The sequence below is a fragment of the Leopardus geoffroyi genome, chromosome E3, assembly GCF_018350155.1.
Source record: "Leopardus geoffroyi isolate Oge1 chromosome E3, O.geoffroyi_Oge1_pat1.0, whole genome shotgun sequence".
Classification (NCBI taxonomy): Eukaryota; Metazoa; Chordata; class Mammalia; order Carnivora; family Felidae; genus Leopardus; species Leopardus geoffroyi.
This window is the reverse complement of record NC_059340.1, coordinates 31,437,095-31,456,325: the sequence shown is the minus strand read 5'-3', so window position 1 is coordinate 31,456,325 and position 19,231 is coordinate 31,437,095. Positions and strand designations below refer to the sequence as shown.

General features: G+C 45.1%; 1 protein-coding gene across 2 annotated transcripts in view; it reads right to left on the bottom strand.

The window, feature by feature from the left end:
- Positions 1-1,421: 1,421 nt before the first annotated feature.
- Positions 1,422-19,231, bottom strand: part of CPPED1 (calcineurin like phosphoesterase domain containing 1) — a 110,726-nt gene continuing 92,916 nt past the window's right edge. For both annotated transcript variants that reach the window (XM_045462446.1, XM_045462447.1), the window contains exon 4: positions 1,422-3,474. In XM_045462446.1, the coding sequence (XP_045318402.1) occupies positions 3,245-3,474 (230 nt within the window). In that variant the 3' untranslated portion in view covers positions 1,422-3,244. The remainder of the gene's footprint in view (positions 3,475-19,231) is intronic.

Sequence of the window (19,231 nt, the reverse complement as noted above, 5' to 3'; positions counted from 1 at the left end):
AAAGAAATAATGGAAGTAAAAATCCATGGAAGGAAAAAGAGAATTTAGTCAGTAAAACCTTTCCTAGAAAGGTGTTAGAAGTCATTATTATTCCAAGAAAAGAATCATATATATATCCCTAAGAGCTGTCCAATGACAGAAGACAGTATTTTATGAAGTTATAAAAAAAAAATCAATATTACCTGTCAAGTACTATCTCTTGCATGTGTAACCCAAACTACTAAGGTTATGTGAAAGCTTTTAATAGAACTTGCCTTGATGATTTATTCCTAAATCTTCCTTTTCCCCCCAGCTCAATACAATATCGCTACTTAATTTCACGACTGCGCAAAGCTGTTTTAGGTACTACTGGGGAATAAGTATTAAGAGTTCAAGTAAATGCAAATGATGTTTTTGCTACCTTTCCTCAACAGATTTCGATGAGAATATAGACTATACTATTAAACTGTATTATATGTAATACAGTTTCCACAGTTATATGTAACTTGGTGTCTTTTGTACTACATAAGGGAAAAGGTCCTAGCATTATTCAGGCTTAAAACTAGGGTTTGCCCTGTAACTCTCTATCAGGGCCTGACAACCAGGTAATGCTGAAAATAACAACATGGTATGAAACGTTCTGTTTGCTCGCTTCCATAAGGTTTACTATGGACCTTTCCCCCCTGTTCTCCAATGTGAGGGCAAACAGGACGGAATTCTAGACATCCACTTACTTATTGTAAAAAGGTGAACAGTTAGGTATCTCCCCAACCCGTCCGCAAGCCCACTGGAGTCTTGAGAACCCCATGTTAGGTCTCCTTAAATAACCTTCTCCTTTTAGCAGCCCTTATTTCTACCACCAAAGAAAACGACGCATTGGAAGGGGAGCGTTGGGTGGCATCGCGTGCCTTGAGAGAGCCATGGCTTTCCTACTCCTGGGGGCAGGAACCACGAGCAAGCAGTGAGCGTCATCCCACGGAGTACTTTACTGTTGTGGGCAGAGCTGTGTCCTGTGGCCTCCCAGACTGGAGTTTTCCAGTATCCTCGGGGAAAATTCTCTGCCTGGGACAACCTGGACAGGCTTTGCCACCCTGGATCTGGTATGGTCAGAGAAGGGGTGTCCGGGCTTTACAAACCCTGGGATCAAGCCCCATGGCTTCCCGCTAACACCGGGTCATTGTCCAGCAAAGGTGGTCAGGGGTGCTGAATGTTGTCGTGTTGCCACAGGCTGAGCTGCTGCAAACCTGTCACTGTGAGAAACGTTTTCTAAGAGAGATGATAGTGTTAATAAGGAGCACAGGCTGGGCCGTCAGACTGCCTGCATCTCAACCCTTCCTTCCCCACGGGTGAGCTGTATGACTGTGGCCAAGTGAGCCCCACCTCTCTCAGTTAAAGCACTGAAAATGTACTTAGCACATAATAAACATTCAAAATCATAGCACTTAGGATCATGGAGTATTTTATTGTTTTCCAGAGTATAAGGCACTTATTTTGTAATGTGTTTTTTTTCTTTTAAAGAAAAAGCAATCATAAGTGAGTACGTTGGTAATTATCTATTATCAGAATGATACACAATCATGTACAAAATCATTTCCTAACTTCTTCTGAACCAACTACCATTAGGGAATATTGGTGGTTACTTAAAAAACAGTTAGAATTTCATAGGATTCCCTATTCTTAGCATAGCTTTGCTGTATCTTGAATCAATTCTTTTACGTATTAGGTTTCTGGGGAAGGAGACTCAGACGTTTCATTTCCATTGCTTTTAATTTAATCCATATCCTCCCCCAAATAAAATGAAACAAAAAGTTACACCTTTTACTGAGCTGCTGTTCCTGACCTCCTCAATCCACACCTGTTGTAAAGAAAAATGGAACACAAATCAAGACTGCAGCAAAGTCCTAAAATAAGGGCATTCTAATTTTGAAAAATTCTAATTTTCTTGGGCCACACAGCGAAGAGCTATGGTGCATCACGGATCTGTAGTATAATTAACTTCTCATCTTTTTTCCTTATGAATTTACATATCCAATTATCTTCCTATTTAATGTCTCACAGTTTTGCCACATTGACTAAAACTCTGTAACACGAAAGTCTTGTGGTTTAATGGACTTTGCAGCCCATCTGTATGCATATGCCAGCACACTACTGCACGGCGTTGTGAAATATTCCCGGCAGGACAGACAGCCCAGGCTCCCCGTCCGCCAGGGCGACGGACGAGATCGCGCCATGGTCAGTGGCGGTGGCAAAGCAGCAGCAAAGGAGATCACGTAAAAATGACACTGATTTCAAACCGCCTGTGCTCCTTCGTCAAGGGATACGGTGCATTTCCTCAAAGCCAGGGCTGATTTAGATGATGTGGCCAAAAGCTCCATTCCTGCTCCACCAGAGTGTCTGCTTTGCTCCCTTGGAAAACTCCGCAGCAACTCCCACTTGCTCTGTCCAAGCGGACACAGCGAAGAGTCTCATAAGCGGAGGGCCACTCCCATTCCACGAGGATGCCAATCTGCAGGGTCACCACGCTGTCAGACGTGAATGTGAACGAAGCCAGGGTGTGGGGCTTCAGTTCTAGTCTCTGTGATGAGGTTTCTACAGATGGCCCATTCATGTGCCAAGCAGGATTTTCTTGTCACCCAGAAGGCAAGCTCAACTTTGACTTGTACCGACCGCGTTGTCAACAATGCCAGGAGTCTCAAAATTTAGTAGCAGATGTGGTCTACCCAGCTCCTTGTAAAAGCAAGCCTGCGTAGCTCTAATGGGTTACAGTCATGTGCTTTGTTAGGAAGGAAAGGAGATGACCCGTGTTTTGCCTAGCACTTTGGGAGTCGTGACCACAATTTAGTACGATCGGATGCGGTCTGATCACAGAATTTTCAAAGACCACACTTGGCTATCAAGGTGGGATGGAGGTCGACAGGTAGACATTTATCACATGCTAATTCACAAGCGCTAATTCACAAGCAGAGCTGAGGGACACAGCACTCGGAGAATTTATTCAAGCATCCAAGCAGAGAGACGCTAGAATCATTTATTCTTTTATTTTCCAGTTCCCCCAACTCCTCTCTTTTTTAAAGGGAAGGAAGCTCTACTTTGAATACAATTTAGGATAGGAGGAGAGGACCCAGCTCTCTGATTTATGCAAAAGGACAAAAATCCACACATCGGCTTGGAGAACTTTTACGTTTCAACAAGGGACGGTGCATACCTGCTGCTTCTGGTAAAGTAAAAAACCAGGGGAAGTGAAACACGAGATCGCCAGCCACCATCACTTTTCCTTCATCAGGCCCATGAGGTCGTCTTCTATCCCCTTCTCACTCAGCTCATCCAAGCTGTAGTAGCGGTGAATGATTTTCTCGGCAGTGACCACGACGACTCGGAGCCCGTGGGTGTCCTGGCCCAGCTGGCATCCGATGGCAGATGACACCACCATGTCCAGGTTCTGGTAGGTGCCCCCGGCATTCCTGTGGTAGTGGCCTGAGAACACAGCTGTGACACCTGCGGGGGGAGGGAACAAGACATTAGGGGGCCAAGGATTTCCATGTAGGGAACTTGGGGGACTCCCCTGTTTTCTTCTAGGCACAACACGGTATGTTATTAAATTAAGTGCGTAATATTGACTCAGTGCCTAAGAAATGAGAAGGCAGCCTTGTGACATCCACAATCTTTTCAGGGAATAATTCATCGATATAACATATTAACACGTTTGTTATAACCGGCGCAAGAAAGTGCCAGGGAACAAAGGGAGAGGAGGAAGATAAAGTGAATGACTTCGGGAGAGATACAGGAAGCGGAAGGAAATATTCTGAGGCCTGTTATCGACAGCCACAGGAGACAAGTTAAATGTCTACAAAAAATCATGTTTATGGAGTTCTAATCAAAAGAGTAGAGCATGCTCAGCATTTAATGTACCTTCCCTGCCCCACACTCAAGAGCCATGGTGGGTAAGATAAAAAGAAAGACCAAAGGACAGAAGTCGCCTCAGCACCGAAATAAAGAGCTCTGTGGATGAGAAACAAGACAGAAACGCAGAGTAATGAGCGGGGTTGCAGTATTGCTGGGAATGAAGCTCCTGTAGGGTAACAGAGACTGAAAGCAGTTTCTGTGAGATGAGCAAATAAAGCCCGGCCCCTGTTTGGAGGAGGGGTGGCCTGGGGACCTCTGTCTATGGAAGGAGGATGCAGAAAACCGTCGCTGTCTGGGGCCCAGGCAGTGGTGTGCAGGTGTCTTTAACAAGTACTCCAGAAAATAAGAGAACCGATCTGTAATGCTCACTCATTTCTGTGGGTGAACGCTCTCATCATGGCTGCTATCAAATCACCCGCGTGATGTCAATGACCCAGACGTGGGAAAACATGCGGTGAGCACATCACTCTATGGCACCTCTTGCCACACAGATACAAAAGCCGTGAGCAACCTGGCAGCATTGTAATAGCAGCAGGTAGCAAGGTTATTAGAAAAGAGTCAGTTTTGAGTATTTACTACCTTTGCTTTTCAATAGAATTTATTCACTGGTGAGTTCGGAGAATTTAATTTTTAGTAATTGTTGTTTGACAATGAGCTCACAGAATTCCTTAAAATTTAATCACTGGTTTTCGTGAGCTGGATAGGAGGAGCTGTCTCGAGCACACCACTGGGCTGGGGCTTGTAGCGATCTACGGGTCTAGGAAGGAAGGACAGACATAGGCTCAAGTCTAGAAAATGAGACATGTTTTCTCAGTGTTACCATGGGCAAGGGCCTTCCAGCTCTACTGTAAGACCTAGTTCCAAATGGGGCTGGAGTGGAGAAGCCCAAACCACCAGGCAGGAGGAAGCTATTCAAGAGAGAAAGTGAAGGAAAAACCAAAGAAAAAAAAAAAAATAACGTCTTACTCAAATTGAATCTGGAAGAAAATCCCACCACCTGTGAAGAAATCTCATGCTAAGTAAGACAGTCTACAGACTCCTCAATCAGGAATATGAATTCACTCCAGATGAAATGAATGACATAAAACTGCCTGACAAATACTTAAAATGAGTATGTTTAAGGCATCAAAAGGTTCTCGATAAAGGACTAATATCTATGAAAAACAACATGTTAGGAAAGAAAACAGGCAAGAAAGAAATGAGAATAATTGGTAACGAAAGCTCAGAGATAAAAGACAAGCCATTAAAATATAAAACAAAGACAACTGTCAATAAATGGGATAAATTCTGGACAGGACACTGTTTACAGAGGAAATCAGTGAATTAAAAGGCAGAATTCAGGCAGTGAACCAAAGACAACACAGAGACCCAGACACAAGCAATAAGAACACGCAGTTCAAAGAACCCACAGAATGGATTAAGAGGTATCAATGGACGCTTAAGAGGAGCTGGAACAGGAGAAAGGAGGAAATGATAGTAAGAATAACTTACAAAGGAATGACAGACAGCAGACACCCCTAGCAATAACAGAATCAAAGAGTGATACCTTCCAATGCTGAGGGCAAGCAACTATGAACCTCAAATTTTATATCCAGCTAAACCATCATTCAGATTGAAGGGCAAAATAAATACATGCTGAGGCATATGAAGACTAAGAGTTTACCACTTCCAAACCTTCACTGAAAGAATTATTAGGAGATCTGTTTCAGCAAGGAAGGGATGAAATTCAAAAATAGTGATGAGCAAACACTAATAAATATATTTTGGTAAATTTAATTAACTACTGATTTCCCTTGAAAAAACTATTTTTTAATGTGAAAGTGAAACTAAAACTCAAGAATGTCAGGATGGGAAGTTCAATGGATAATTAAAGTGCATGAAAGTTATTGTCATGTTTGGAAGGAATGCGAAAATAATAAGTAACTTTGTATTTGCTAGGAAAAATGCGTAATTAACATGCTTCTTAAAAATGGGCACAAGCAACCAAACTAAAAATAGACAAAGTGTACCTATCAAAACTTTAAGGTTTTGTGCTTCAAAGAACATTATCAACAACATGAAAAGATAACCCATGGAATGAGAGAAAATATTTGCAAATCATATATCTGATAAAGATCTAATATCCAGAAAATGTGAAGAGAAGAATATGAAAACTATGAAAAGATGTTCAATGTCACTGATCATTAGAGAAATGCAAATCAAAACCATAATGAGGGGCACCTGGGTGGCTCAGTTGGTTAAGGGTCTGACTTTAGCTCAGGTCATGATCTCACAGTTTGTGAGATTGAGTCCTGCATCGAGCTCTGTGTGGACAGTGCAGAGCCTGCTTGGGGTTCTCTGTCAGCCCCTCTCTCTGCCCCTCCTCCACTCACATGTGTTCCTTCTGTCTCAAAAATAAATAAACTAAAAAAAAAAAAAAAAACCATAATGAGATACCCCTTCACATCTACTAGGAAGGCTATAAACAAACATGGAAAATAACAAGTGTTCAAAGGGATCTGGAGACATTAGATCCCTCCTATAGTGCCAGTGGAAATGTAAAATGGTACAGCCATTCTAGAAAGCACTTTGGCAGCTCCTTATAATGTTAAACATAGAGCTATCATGTGGACCAGCAATTCCACTCTTAGGTATGTACTCAAGAGAAATGAAAACACACAGCCATGTACAAACTTGTGTGTGAATGTTCACAACATTACTCACAGTAGCCTAAAAAGAAGCCTACATGTCCATTAATCGATGAGTGGATAAACAAAATGTGGCACATCCATACAGTGGAAGATTATTCAGCTGTAAAAAGGAATGAAGTGAAAGAAGATTCTTGTATGTCAGGGGCTGGGGGAAGAGGGAAAGAGGAAGGGAGAGTGACCACTAACAGGCACAGCATTTCTTTGTGGAATGGTAAAAACTGTCTAAAAATGGTCTGGAATCAGACAGTGGTGATGGCTGCACTATTAAAACCAATGAATTTAGGAGTGCCTGGGTGTCTCAGTCGGTTAAGTGTCTGACTCCAACTCAGGTCATGATCTCACAGTTCATGAGTTGCAAGCCCCATGTCAGGCTCTGTACTGAAGCCCAGAGCCTGGAGCCTGCTTCAGGTTCTGTGTCTCCCTTTCTCTGCACCCTCCCCATGCCCCTTCCCCCTGCCCTTGTTCACGCTGTCTCTCTCTCTTTCAAAAATAAATGAATATTAAAAAACCCACTGAATTTGTACTTTAAAAGGGGAAACTTTATGGTATGTGAATTATATAATACCTCAATAAAAAATGCAAAAAATAAAATGTGTGGGATGAGGAGGAAGCTAGAATGAACCATGGTGTAGTGGATTGGAGGTGGAGACATCAATAGGAATTCATGTTTACCTTAATATCAGATGCTAAAAACAGATGAGGACACCCAGAAACGTTTATAGAGGTTTACAGACACAGGTTAGTAAACAGGATACGTCCTTCCCAGCCTAGAAACAAGGGTGCACACTAGCAATGAGCACACCTAGTGTCCAGATCTTGGTTTCTAACACCATTCTCCAGTAAAAGGAGATGCAGATCCTTGGAGAAGTGACTGCCGTAGGGCTGGGGCAGGAAATACACAAAATGAGCCTGGAGCAGCTTGTCGGGCCAGAAAGTAAGGAAGCGCTGAAGTTCTCAAAAGCTCACAATAGGGTGGGGGAGGGGGTGTCAGAAGGGACAGAGGGGTCAACTGAAAGAGCTCCCCATAGCCAAAGCTTACCAATTTGGGCAACAGCTAGTGCTGAATTATAACCCAAAGTATAAGAAATAGAAATCCATGAGTCTGTGTTAATATAAATAAACATGTAAATGTGGGGAAAAAGGGACGAATCTCCCATAGAGAATAACAAATAATTTACTTAGATATTCTGCCCTCAAGCAGGGGGAGCATAACTCCCCACCCGTAGGTGCAGACTGTGCATAGGGACTTCAGTCCAAGAGTAACTTTATGGTGGAGACACTGACCGAACATCAGCAGGGATGACAGAGTCAGGTTGACTGCACACACCCCACAATGTACCTTGATGATGGCGATGAGAACGGCACTTTACATCCATGTGATCTTCCTCCCCCAAACCCAGGGCTCCAGCATGAGAAAACCATCAGACCCACCCCAAGAGAGGGACATTCTATAAAATACCTGACCAGTACTTCTCAAAACTGTCAAGGTCGTCAAAAATGGTCACAGCCAAGAGGAGACTAAGGAGGTGTGATACCTAAGCAAGGTATGCTATGCTAGATGGGATCCTGGAGCAGAAAATGGGCATGAGGTAAAAAGTAAGGGAACCTGATTATGGACTTCATTAATAAAAGTGTTATCGATATCAGCTCATTAATTGTAGCAAATGTGCTACTGGTATAAGATATAAATAACGGGGGAATCGAGGCACAGGGCATGTGGGAAGTCTCTGTATTATCTTTGTAATTTTCATGCAGATTTGAAGGTGTTCTAAAATTTTAAAGTTATTTAAGGGGAGCCTGGGTGGCTCAGTTGGTTGAAAGTCTGACTCTTGATTTCAGCTCGGGTCATGATCCCAGGGTTGTGGGATCGAGCCATGCATGGAGCCTGCTTAAGATCGATCTCTCTCTCTCTCTCTCTCTCTCTCTGCCCCTCTCCCCCACTTGCATACTCTCTATAAAACTTAAATAAATTTAAATTCATTAAAAAAATACGGATAATTTCCAAAAGAAAAAAAATGGAATATGTGGCTTTCAATCAGCAAAGAGGTGGGGGCAAAAAATCACAATAACTACAACAAACGAAAAAAAACTAAACACGAAATTTTAAAATGTTACAGACACCAAATGCTGGCTCTGGTGCAGAGACACTGGATCACTCCCACAGCGCTGGTGGGAATGTAAAGTGACACAGCAACTCTGGGAAACACTCTGGCAGTTTCTTACAAAACTAAATGTGCATTTACTGTTATGACCCAGCAACAGAACTCTTTGGGATATTTATCCCAGAGAAGTGAAAACTTAGGTTCAAATATCTGTACACAGATGTGTTCTACAGCTTTATTTGTAATAGCCGGAAACGGGGAACAACCTAAATGTCCTTCAGTGGGTATACGGTTAAACTGTGGCACAACCACACCACGGAATACCACTCAGCAATAGAAAAAAAAAAAAAAAAGGAATGATTGACTGATACACACAACAGCTACAACAGATAGCAAGGCAATTATACTGACTTTGAAAAGCCAAAATCAAAAGCTTCCATCCTGTATGATTCCATTGACACAGCATTCTTGAAATGATGGAGGTGTAGACACGGCTGCTAGGAGTGAGGCACAAGGGTTGTAGGGGTTGGGAGTGGGTTTGGCTATAAGAGGGATCCTCGTGGTGATGGAACCGTTCGCATTTAACAAGGATTCCCAAAGGGCTGAAGGAAACACGTTCAAAAATGTTGACAGCAGCTCCTTCTGGTTAAGAGGATTCTGGGAGAGTCTGCACAGAGCCCTGTGACAAGAGCCGCCCTGTGCTCACAGTAGGAACGGAGACCCACCTGTGGGCAGGTGCGGCCGTCTGCCCACTGAGGTCCACGCCTCGGGATGGGAAGGAAGGGGACCCAGGTTCTTCTGTTCAGAACAGCCGAGGGTGGCGAGGATCAGTGAGTTCCATTTACTGTTATCAGGATGCAAACAGATACAACCCATCTCAGAGAGGTGCTATCTTCTCACGTTTCCTGATGTGTTCCCCTTGACCCAACACCAGCAATTCCATTGAAATGCCTGGAGAAGAGTCCACAGATGCAGATGGGTTGCGTCTGGAGGCATAAATACACAGTGCAGTGTTTGTGATGCTCATTTACAGGAGATGGGATGGATGATGGGTGTATTTTACACAAGAGGTAGATTTACATGTGCTGGCATTGACAGTCACCAAATATGTTAAGTAGGAACAGCAAGATGTTAAAAAAAAGCATCGTGTGATCCTGGTTTTGTCAAAGAGAGCACATGCGTAGGAGGGTTTGTGCGCACTGGTCTGTATCCCCCAACCCAATGGGGCTATGTTCCCACTGCTCCCACGGGTGATTTCATGGAGACGCTGTGGGGGGGGGGCTGGGATTAGTGAGGGGGCATCACCCTCTACTCCTTATTTCTGTGGTACAACGTTACCAGTGATCATGAACACACACGTCCGGGCGATCTGAACAGCGTGGTGGTGGCGTGCCAGGTGCCCCGGGGGTAAGGGTGACAGTAGGGAAGGGTGGAGGGGCCACCACGCCAGGGCCTGAGCTTGTGGGTCAGAAGCTGCGGGTGAGGCCCTGGGTTGGGCGCCCAAAGGGTCCTCGCCACAAACGGAGGATGGGACAGTCCTGGCCACACAGACTGGAGGACTGTGGACAAGGACCGTGGACGTGAACCTCTTCCTTGCCTTCCTGGCCTTTCAAAGCTGCGGGGCCTGGGCCATCGGACCCACCTCGGGGAGTTCCTAATGGCCAGACAGAAACCACTCAGTGTCGTTCTTATTTGGTTGTGTACTAGATTGTGTGCATGGAATTTGGCTCTTTCTGCCTAATTCCTAGCTGCAAACTGTAATATTCTGGAAGGCATGTTTGGCAATTTTAAGAGTGGCTCGCATTGGCCATAATTAGCTGTAAAGACTCACCGATGATCAAGTTTCACGCCGTATTTATCGGCGCCCACAGAGACAAGAGCATTAATGGGGACCGTTTGAGTGACCGGAGGGACTTTCAGAGTGGATCTCTGAGGACAGCTGGGCTGGGGGTGGGGGGGAGGGGGGGCTGCAGTGAGTGTGCTATCCATCGTCCTGCTGTAAGCCCCTTAAGGCTCACCATTTATTGCTAATGTCCCAGGTCACAGCCAATGTGACTGAATGATGATTCTGGCATTAGCAAGGATGCCTAAGAGAGCTAGCGATAACGATGGGGGAGTCTGTCGGTGAGCAGGGCCATCGTGTTCAGGATGTTCTCCCCTCTGGCAAGAGATCGTCTCCACCCCCACCACTGCAGTTAGAAACTTCACATCTTGGAGGCCTGAATAAGAAGCAGTGAGAAATGGCCACAGAATAAGGGCACAAAGGGACGGTCAGGCAGAAGGCTAAAGTCTGCATCAAAAAGGAGGAGGGTAGGCCTAACTGTCCTTCCTGCTGGGTTCTGGTGCGGAGTTTAAGGCTCTGGGACATTCCTGGCTGGCCCAAAGGCGCGCGAGAGACCCTCTTCTTGGGCTGGAAGCAGAACCAGAAGCAGCCTGGTGGCCGACAGACGGAGCTTCTATTTCCCACCTCCTGGCAAGTCCAGCAGTTTTGAGCCCAGATCATGTTCTCCCAGACCTGCCTCAAGTCAGGGCATTATTGAGGCAGGATGAGAGTGGCTTAGAAGCAAGGACAGCCACAGGACGCGAGGGCCCTTCCATCCATCATCTCGCTGAATCGTCCCAACGGAGGCTCAAATCACCGTTTTTCAGGGGAAAAACCTGAGGCCAGGACGAGGAACAAAGAGGCAAAGTTACACAGGTGGGAAACGGATGTCGGAGCCTAAGTTCTGAACTGACCTTGCGGACTCTGTTTCTGTTCTTTTTCTTTTTGTTTATTTATTTTGAGTGAGAGAGAGAGTGAGCATGGGAGGGGCAGAGACAGAGGAAGAGAGAGAGAATCCCAAGCAGGCTCCGCGCTGTCAGCGGGGCTCAAACTCACAAACCCGTGAGATCACGACCTGAGCTGAGATTGAGTCGGAAGCCTGGTTCTGTTCTTTGGGGACCTCGGGCAGGATATTACTGACCCTTGAGAGCCTCCGTTCCCTGGCTTGTGAGACGAATAATGAAGATGACTCATGGGTGGCAGGGAGGTTTAAAGGAGAGCATGGAAACGGGTACCACAGTAGATACTCCTGAACCCTCGGGGCTCCGTCTCGGGCGGGGTTGGCGGCTGGCAGAGGACAGACACACCACGTGCTGGCTCTGCCACGTGGTCTCCTGTCCGAGTACAATCCCCTCTCATGCCGACAGGCCATGAGGACCCATCTCTGCTTTTCTATTAGCCTTTGATGGGGAAACATTGATTCACAACTCAACGGAGGTAGAGGATGCATTAATAAATCAGTTTCCTTGACGGGGGATTGATTCTAGTGGTGTTTTCAGGAGTTGGGCAGAGTTTCCATCCCGGCTATTCATTAGTCGTCTGTGGCCGACATGCTTCTACAGTTCCTTAATTGACTGTTACGTATGGATTGTTTTTGAATTATGAACTGCTGTAAGGGGATGACAAGCAGCTTCTGAAATTACCACCAGAGGAATTCCCAAGCAAAAGGCAGCCCCTGTGCATCAGGGGAGGACCACTTCTGTGGCATTCGCTTCATGCTTATTTCTCCATGGTATCAAGTCACAGAGATGCTATAAAAGCTATTTTTAAGCTGTCTTGATTCAAATTCATTTCAAATCAATTGGGAAGGGAATGCAATCTCCATGTAATTTAATATTCGAATACTGGAAGTGTGCCTCAAATCAGTCAGGAAGTCAGGAGGCTCCCCAGTACAATTCTAGTATTAAGAACCAGCTTCCTGAAGGCCTTAGTGTTACTTAAGCCTGGAAAGAGTAAACAGATTTAAATTGGACAGCTTTTGCTTTTATCCTGAGTAGATATACATTGATGAAAATGTTATGCATCCTTCACATTGCTGGCTGGAATAGTGAAAATTGTGTTGTAAATCATTAGTCACAATTCCCATTTTTCCTGCCTCAGTGGTAAGAAAAAAAATGTGCTGGAAGGAAGGAAGGAAAGAAAAGAAAAGAAAGAATGAAGGAAAGAAGGAAGAAAAGAAAGGAAAGAAAGAAAAGGAAAAGAAAGGAAAAGGAAAAGAAAAGGAAGGAAGAGAAAGAAAGAAAGAGAAAGAAAAGAACAGAGAAAGAAAGAAAAGGAATGAAGAAAAAGAAAGAAAGAAAGAAAGAAAGAAAGAAAGAAAGAAAGAAAGAAAAGAAAGGACAGAGAAAGAAAAGGAAGGAAGGAAGAAAAAGAAGAAAGAAAGAAAGAAAGAAAGAGAAAGAAAGAAAGAGAAAGAAAAGGACAGAGAAAGAAAAGGAATGAAGAAAAAGAAAGAAAGAAAGAAAGAAAGAAAGAAAGAAAGAAAGAAAGAAAGAAAGAAAGAATCAGTAGGAACATACAGAAAACAGGTGCAAATAATCCCTGCTACAGGGAAAGGCTTTCCTCAGCAGGTAGCTGAGAGGCAGGCCTTGAGACGGTGATCCCTGCCAGCAACCGGCGGCCTGGGGTGGCCCACGTGGCAAAGGGGCAGAAATATGTTTCTTCAGCAGGGCTGGGAGGTGCAGCCACGAATCTGAAATCAGGGTACGGTCCACTACTGGGTCAGGGTTTTGAGTTGCCAATTTGGGAATTCTAGGTTCCTCTAGAATCACTTTCCTTACATTTCACTGGCACGCATCTCCCCAAATGCCTGAGAGCCCGTGGCCCAGGCCGGCAAGGGAATGTGCAGGAGGGGAAACACAAGCTCCACAATCTCTGGGTGAAGCTGGAGGCTGTTTCTTCCGCCAGCTCGGGGCAATAAACACTTGTGGAGCTCCCCCTTGGTGGGAGGGTAGTGGGGCACCCAGAATGACCATTCCTAGCAACTGAACGCTCAAGGCCTACAGCTGGATAGTAATATAAACAGCTATCCATAATAAAAGGCAGCAAGTGATAAGTGCACGGTTTGCAGTGTTTTATTTACTGAACGCCCACCCTGAGCCGAGAACTATGCTTATTATGTATCGTTTCAGTTAAGCTTCACAAGGACCCCCATGAAGACATTTGCCCCCTTTTGCAGGTGAGAAGAATGACACACAGAGAGGTTAAGGGACTTGCCTGGGGTCACAGAGCGAGGATTTGTGTGACCCCACACAAGGGCAGGCTGACTCAGAAGATGTTCTGTCCATCACCTTCGAGGTACAAAGTGCCAAGGATCATGACACGGCAGGCCCAGTGAGAGGGCTTCCTGGAGGAGGTGGCTTTGACCTAAACACACCCTCCACTTCTGCCGGTTCTTTGTTCACATCTGTCCTGGGACTTGAGGTAGGATAATCATTATGGTGGTAATGACAGTGATAATAAGTGGTGTTTATGGAGCGCTCCTATCAGACACAGTTCTGAAGAGCACTTTATGTGTTCTCAGAAGGCGTAATCCCCACAATTTCCCTACAAAGACGGCATGGCTATTATCCCAGTTTGGCAGATGAGAGGACAGATGTATACACATTTCACAGTTTGCCTAACTCAGCGTGTCCCCGGCAGGGCTGGGGTCAGAACCCAGGAGTCTGGTCCAAGTGGATGGAAACTAAAAGCCTGTGAGAGACAGGGCACACGAGGGAAGGACAGGAGTTGGGGTGCTGGGAAAGCAGGGGCAGGATTCCCTCGCTATGCCTTTGAACGCTCTCCAGTTGTGCGATATAGAAGAAATTCTTTTTATTTCAAGCTTCTTTATTTTGAAAGAGAGAGAAAAGGTGTGGGAGGGGCAGATAGAGGGAGAGAGAGAATCCCAAGCAGGCTCCATGCTGTCAGCACAGAGCCCGACTCGGGGCTTGATCTCATTAACTGCGAGATCATGACCTGAGCCAAAATCAAGCGTTGGATGCTTAACTGACTGAGCCACGCAGGCGCCCCCATGGGGGAAGTTCTCACGCACGCCCTCCAGGGGAGTGCATGGTGGCACCAGGACTCCAGGTCAGATTCCAGCTCAGCTGGAGGCCAGGGGGCTGCACTGAGGGCTGGCCGAAATGGAGACAGGGGAGGAGCAGGCTCACATCTGCACCCATCTCCTCCACGTGGGGAGCATCAAAGCACCCTGTCACTCCCAGTTTCGGCCTTGTGTGAATTCAAACCTTCCCATCCCCAAACTCCCATTAACCGAAGCGGGATCTTAAAGACATTTCCATGGAACGTCCTCTGGGGATCGCTTGTACTTAAGTGACCTGGGGTCCGCCAACATTTTCTGTAAAGGGTCACAGAGTATTTTAGGGCCATGTGGTCTCTGTGTAACCACTACTCAGCTCTGCCCTTACTTCATCGCAGGGAAGCAGCCGCCATTCATAGCTATGTAAACGCATGGGCATGGCTGTGATCCAATAAAGCTTTATTAACAAAAACGAGAGGAGGGTCGATTGGAGAAAAAAGCTTACCATCTTGAAAAACAAATACAAGGATTCTAGGGAAGATGGCGGCGTAGGAGGATGCTGGGCTCACCGCGCGTCCTGCTGATCACTTAGATTCCACCTACACCTGCCTAAATAACCCAGAAAACCGCCAGAAGACTAGCAGAACGGCGTCTCCGGAGCCAAGCGCAGACGAAAGGCCCACGGGAGAGGGTAGGAAGGGCGGAGAGGCGGTGCGCACTGCACAGACTGGCGGGAGGGAGCCGGGGCGGAGGGGCAGACTGCCGGCCAAGCAGAGCCCCCGAGTCTGGCTTGCAAAAGCGGAGGGGCCGGACGGAGTGTGTTCTGACAGCAAGCGGGACTTGACATCTGGGAGGTCATAAGTTAACAGCTCTGCTCGGAAAGCGGGAAGGCTGGAGGACAACGGGAGGGACAGTTGCTGAGCCCCGGGACGACAGAGCTCAGTTTGGCAGGGAACAAAGGCGCCCGCCAGCGCCATCTCCCTCACCCATCCCCCAGCCAAAATCCAAAAGGGAACCAGTTCCTGCCAAGGAACTTGCTTGTACCGGGCAAACAACCAATGCTGTGCTTCTGCGGAGCCACCCCTCTGGCGGGTCTGACTCCCTCCGGGTGCCGCAGGGCCCCTCCCGAAGCAGATCTCCGAAGAAAAAGCGAGCTGAGCCTGCCCCTCCTGCCCCTGTGCACCTTGCCTACCCACCCCAGCTAATACGCCAGATCCCCAGCACCACAAGCCGGGCAGTGTGCAAGTAGCCCAGACAGGCCACGCCACCCCACAGTGAATCCCGCCCCTAGGAGAGGGGAAGAGAAGGCACACACCAGTCTGACTGCAGCCCCAGCGGTGGGCAGGGGGCAGACATCAGGTCTGACTGCGGCCCCGCCCACCAACTCCAGTTATACACCACAGCACAGGGGAAGTGCCCTGCAGGTCCGCACCACTCCAGGGACTATCCAAAATGACCACACGGAAGAATTCCCCTCAAAAGAATCTCCAGGAAATAACAACAGCTAATGAACTGATCAAAAATGATTTAAATAATATAACAGAAAGTGAATTTAGAATAACAGTCATAAAATTAATCGCTGGGCTTGAAAACAGTATAGAGGACAGCAGAGAATCTATTGCTACAGAGATCAAGGGACTAAGGAATAGTCAGGAGGAGCTGAAAAACGCTATAAACGAGATGCAAAATAAAATGGAAACGACCACGGCTTGGATTGAAGAGGCGGAGGAGAGAATAGGTGAACTAGAAGATAAAATTATGGAAAAAGAGGAAGCTGAGAAAAAGAGAGATAAAAAAAATCCAGGAGTATGAGGGGAAAATTAGAGAACTAAGTGATGCACTAAAAAGAAATAATATACGCATAATTGGTATTCCAGAGGAGGAAGAGAGAGGGAAAGGTGCTGAAGGTATACTTGAAGAAATAATAGCTGAGAACTTCCCTGAACTGGGGAAGGAAAAAGGCACTGAAATCCAAGAGGCACAGAGAACTCCCTTCAGACGTAACTTGAATCGATCTTCTGCACGACATATCATCGTGAAACTGGCAAAATACAAGGATAAAGAGAAAATTCTGAAAGCAGCGAGGGATAAACGTGCCCTAACATATAAAGGGAGACCTATAAGACTCGTGACTGATCTCTCTTCTGAAACTTGGCAGGTCAGAAAGGATTGGCAGGAGATCTTCAATGTGATGAACAGAAAAAATATGCAGCCGAGAATCCTTTATCCAGCAAGTCCGTCATTTAGAATAGAAGGAGAGATAAAGGTCTTCCCAAACAAACAAAAACTGAAGGAATTCATCACCACTACACCAGCCCTACAAGAGATACTAAGGGGGAACCTGTGAGACAAAGTACCAGAGACATCACTACAAGCATAAAACATACAGACATCACAATGACTCTAAACCCGTATCTTTCTATAATAACACTGAATGCAAATGGACTAAATGCGCCAACCAAAAGACATAGGGTATCAGAATGGATAAAAAAACAAGACCCATCTATTTGCTGTCTACAAGAGACTCATTTTAGACCTGAGGACACCTTTAGATTGAGAGTGAGGGGATGGAGAACTATTTATCATGCTACTGGAAGCCAAAAGAAAACTGGAGTAGCCATACTTATATCAGACAAACTGGACTTTAAATTAAAGTCTGTAACAAGAGATGAAGAAGGACATTATATAATAGTTACAGGGTCTATTCATCAGGAAGAGCTAACAATTTTATTTTATTTATTTATTTATTTATTTTTAATTTTTTTTTCCAACGTTTATTTATTTTTGGGACAGAGAGAGACAGAGCATGAACGGGGGAGGGGCAGAGAGAGAGGGAGACACAGAATCGGAAACAGCCTCCAGGCTCTGAGCCATCAGCCCAGAGCCTGACGTGGGGCTCGAACTCACAGACCGCGAGATCGTGACCTGGCTGAAGTCGGACACTTAACCGACTGCGCCATCCAGGCGCCCCAGGAAGAGCTAACAATTTTAAATGTCTATGCGCCGAATACCGGAGCCCCCAAATATATAAAACAACTACTCATAAACATAAGCAACCTTATTGATAAGAATGTGGTAATTGCAGGGGACTTTAACACCCCACTTACGGAAATGGATAGATCATCTAGACACACGGTCAATAAAGAAACAAGGGCCCTGAATGAGACATTGGATCAGATGGACTTGACAGATATATTTAGAACTCTGCATCCCAAAGCAACAGAATATACTTTCTTCTCAGGTGCACATGGAACATTCTCCAAGATAGATCATATACTGGGTCACAAAACAGCCCTTCATAAGTATACAAGAATTGAAATTATACCATGCATACTTTCAGACCACAATGCTATGAAGCTTGAAATCAACCACAGGAAAAAGTCTGGAAAACCTCCCAAAGCATGGAGGTTAAAGAACACCCTACTAAAGAATGAGTGGGTCAACCAGGCAATTAGAGAAGAAATTTAAAAATATATGGAAACAAACGAAAATGAAAATACAACAATCCAAATGCTTTGGGATGCAGCGAAGGCAGTCCTGAGAGGAAAATACATTGCAATCCAGGCCTATCTCAAGAAACAAGAAAAATCCCAAATACAAAATCTAACAGCACACCTAAAGGAAATAGAAGCAGAGCAGCAAAGACAGCCTAAACCCAGCACAAGAAGAGAAATAATAAAGATCAGAGCAGAAATAAACAATATAGAATCTAAAAAAAGTGGAGAGCACATCAATGAAACCAAGAGTTGGTTTTTTGAAAAAATAAACAAAATTGACAAACCTCTAGCCAGGCTTCTCAAAAAGAAAAGGGAGATGACCCAATTAGATAAAATCATGAATGAAAATGGAATTATTACAACCAATCCCTCAGAGATACAAACAATCATCAGGGAATACTATGAAAAATTATATGCCAACAAACTGGACAACCTGGAAGAAATGGACAAATTCCTAAACACCCACACTCTTCCAAAACTCAATCAGGAGGAAATAGAAAGCTTGAACAGACCCATAACCAGCAAAGAAATTGAATCAGTTATCAAAAATCTCCCAACAGGTAAGAGTCCAGGACCAGATGGCTTCCCAGGGGAGTTCTACCAGACGTTTAAAGCAGAGATAATACCTATCCTTCTCAAGCTATTCTAAGAAATAGAAAGAGAAGGAAAACTTCCAGACTCATTCTATGAAGCCAGTATTATTTGATTCCTAAACCAGACAGAGACCCAGTAAAAAAAGAGAACTACAGGCCAATATCCCTGATGAATATGGATGCAAAAATTCTCAATAAGATACTAGCAAATCGAATTCAACGGCATATAAAAAGAATTATTCACCATGATCAAGTGGGATTCATTCCTGGGATGCAGGGCTGGTTCAACATTCGCAAATCAATCAACGTGATACATCACATTAATAAAAGAAAAGATAACAACCATATGATTCTGTCAATCGGTGCAGAAAAGGCATTTGACAAAATTCAGCACCCTTTCTTAATAAAAACCCTTCAGAAAGTCGGGATAGAAGGAACATACTTAAACATCATAAAAGCCATTTATGAAAAGCCCACAGCTAACATCATCCTCAATGGGGAAAAACTGAGAGCTTTTTCCCTGAGATCAGGAACACGACAGGGATGCCCACTCTCACCGCTGTTGTTTAACATAGTGTTGGAAGTGCTAGCATCAGCAATCAGACAACAAAAGGAAATCAAAGG